This window comes from Papaver somniferum, chromosome 3, assembly GCF_003573695.1.
Source record: "Papaver somniferum cultivar HN1 chromosome 3, ASM357369v1, whole genome shotgun sequence".
Classification (NCBI taxonomy): Eukaryota; Viridiplantae; Streptophyta; class Magnoliopsida; order Ranunculales; family Papaveraceae; genus Papaver; species Papaver somniferum.
The window spans coordinates 210,480,773-210,483,299 of record NC_039360.1 but is presented as its reverse complement, the minus strand read 5'-3'; the positions used below and the strand labels follow the sequence as shown (position 1 = coordinate 210,483,299).

At 38.1% G+C, this 2,527-nt stretch overlaps 1 protein-coding gene across 1 annotated transcript; it reads left to right on the top strand.

Moving 5' to 3' along the window:
• Positions 1–659: 659 nt before the first annotated feature.
• On the top strand, positions 660–2,294 carry LOC113360580. The gene is made up of 3 exons (XM_026604077.1): positions 660–1,056; positions 1,144–1,490; positions 1,590–2,294. Exons 1-3 carry the CDS (start codon positions 660–662, stop codon positions 2,292–2,294), a joined length of 1,449 nt encoding a protein of 482 aa, XP_026459862.1.
• The last annotated feature ends 233 nt before the right edge of the window (positions 2,295–2,527 follow it).

Genomic DNA, 2,527 nt, shown 5'->3' with positions numbered 1-2,527 from the left:
CTGCCAAGATTTTTGTTTTTGAAATCTTCGACGGTGGGGCCTTGGTCTGTGTTTGTGTGGTTTTTGGCGGTTTAGCATTGTTGTTTTTATTTTCGGTTTTTGGTGGTCTGCTAACAGCTTTGCTACACACACACCGTGAAGAAGAACCATGGAATGCACCGAGAGGGGATGGACAGGGGTGTCCTGAAGTGGGTCCCACCACCCCTTTCACACGGTTCATTCCACGGTTCTTTTTCACGGTGGGTTAATCATTGTTGGTCTGTTATTCTGCTAAATATCGTTGTTTCTACCGAGAAAATTACGGGTCCCACAGATATTACCAGAACCGCCACAAGAACCCACATCTAAGGGAATAGTGAAAAAGAAGGAGTATAATAGCATTTTCGCTCCACAATGTCCACATAGATAATCCTAGATCTACAAAATTCATTACCTTCAACTACTTCATTAACCCTAGCCGTTTCCCTAAAGTTGGTTGCCTTTTTGTTACTTTTTTTTAGAAGTACTATCAGGTTTCAAAAAAAAATTCTCTCTCTTAAAGTTACTCTGGCAATTTTTAGGGTTTAGGAAAAACACTAGCTTTTTTTCTCTTTTTACTTCAATCATTCGTTTTTCCTTTGTTATGATCTTCTTTGGATGATCAACAATGGAGGAAAACCATGATCCGTTTCAAATCAACACTGTTAATAAAACAGTTTCATATGCTGATAAAGTTAAGGGGAAAAAACCTAACTTTTGTTGAACGTGTTGTGGGGAATAAGCGGCATGTAAAAACTACAGTGGATTTGAATTCTCTTCCAAATCCTACAACAAAAGAGGGCAAGCCGGCTGTTGAAATACCTCAAGATTTATTCATTGAAGGCTGTGAGATTTGGAAGTATAGCCTTATTGGTCATATAGAGTTTAAGGGTTCCGATTTTAACTCCATTAAAATCTCCCTAGAACAGCAATGGAAACTAGGGCAAGGACGTGTTCAGTTTGTTCCATTGAACCGTGGTTTTTTTATTATCAAACTTTTGTCCCAAGAAGATAAAGATGAGGCTTTCTCTGAAGATGGTTGGATGGTCGATGATCATCATCTTAGCCTCATTGAATGGTACCCAGGTTTTGACGCTGACAAATAACCAACTCCCCGTGCAACAGTTTGGGTAAGGTTTCCTGGATTGCCATTGGAGTTGTGGGTTGAAAAGTCGTTGTTGGCTATGGGTAAATCACTTGGAAACCCAATTGTAGTGGATTCAAAATCTCTAAACCATGAATATGGACACTTTGTTGTTGTTCTTATAGATATTGATTTTTCTAAACATGATAACACTGATGCTATTCATGTTACAGCGGGTGGTAGAGATTTCTGGCAGAATATTGACATTCCAAAACATCCTAAGTTCTGTTCAAAGTGTAATATCATTGGTCATATGGATGTTGATTGCAGGAAAAAGAAGCATACTACACAACAGGCTAAAGGTCCTCCAAAGCAACAATGGAGGCAGGTAGTGCTGATTCTTCTAATAAAGAAGTTGAGCCTATTACAGATTCTGGTAATGTGAGACATAAACAGAATATTGCTAATGGGGGGTGTGGATTCTCAGTTTACTACTGTAGAAAATACGTCCTCTACCATACTAGCAGATGAATTACAACACTCTGAGAGTGAGTTAGTTGGTTTAAGTGAGGAAGATCGCATTGCCTTGGAGCTAGCTAAAGTGATTTCAGAGTGCAAGGCCAAGGTTGATCAAGGTGAAGAAATAAGTGTTGAGGAGCGAGCTACTTTGGAATTAGCACAAAAAATGGAAGAAGATCTTGCAAAGCTGCAAAGGGCGCGAATGGAGAGAGCTGCTCAGGCGTATTCAAGAAAGCTAGATAGCTCTGGAGTGATTTTATCACCAAATAAATTCAGTGTGCTACCAGATGAGGCGTGTTTACATGAGTCCAAGGAAGACACGGAAAACCAATTTAAATTGGATTTTGTTTGTGAAAAAGAATTTGAAAGACTCACGGACTCTGATTGCTCGGACCAAAAATTGGGCTTGGAAGCACAACCCGAGGTAAGTTCTATAAAGTTAACAAAAGAAGAACATGAGATTTTTTGTACTATTACAAAATTCTATACTCAACAAAAGTACTTGAAGGATTTATCTTTTCGAAAGGAGTATGTTAAGGAAACTATAGATCAATCAAAAAGAATGAGGACTCCAAAGAAGAAAGCTAAAGGTGATGGAAACACTAAATCTCATTCTATGGGAGAAAATGTTTGCTACAATACAGTTGCGTTATTGAAAGTGAAGAAAAATTAGGCATTTTGTCTTCTTTTTTTCTTTTTTTTTTCTCTATTGATTTCTAGAGATTTTTATCTTTAGATTAGTTATTTATTTTTACCTCTTTGGTTTATGGGGTAGGGGGCGGGGGGCCTTGTGCCTTCTGCTTGTAATTTTTGTAATTACGTCTTTTTGCTTAATAAACTATTTTGACCTAGCAATAAAAAAAAACCTAGCTGTTTCCCGTACCACAAGGGTTTGACTTTAACCAA

Coding starts and splice junctions, on each gene's coding strand:
- LOC113360580 (XM_026604077.1), top strand. CDS start 660: ATGATCCGTTTCAAATCAACACTGTTAATAAAACAGTTTCATATGCTG. Junction 1,057..1,143: donor TGAGGCTTTCTCTGAAGATG/GTTGGATGGTCG, acceptor CCCGTGCAACAG/TTTGGGTAAGGTTTCCTGGA. Junction 1,491..1,589: donor CAAAGCAACAATGGAGGCAG/GTAGTGCTGATT, acceptor GTGGATTCTCAG/TTTACTACTGTAGAAAATAC.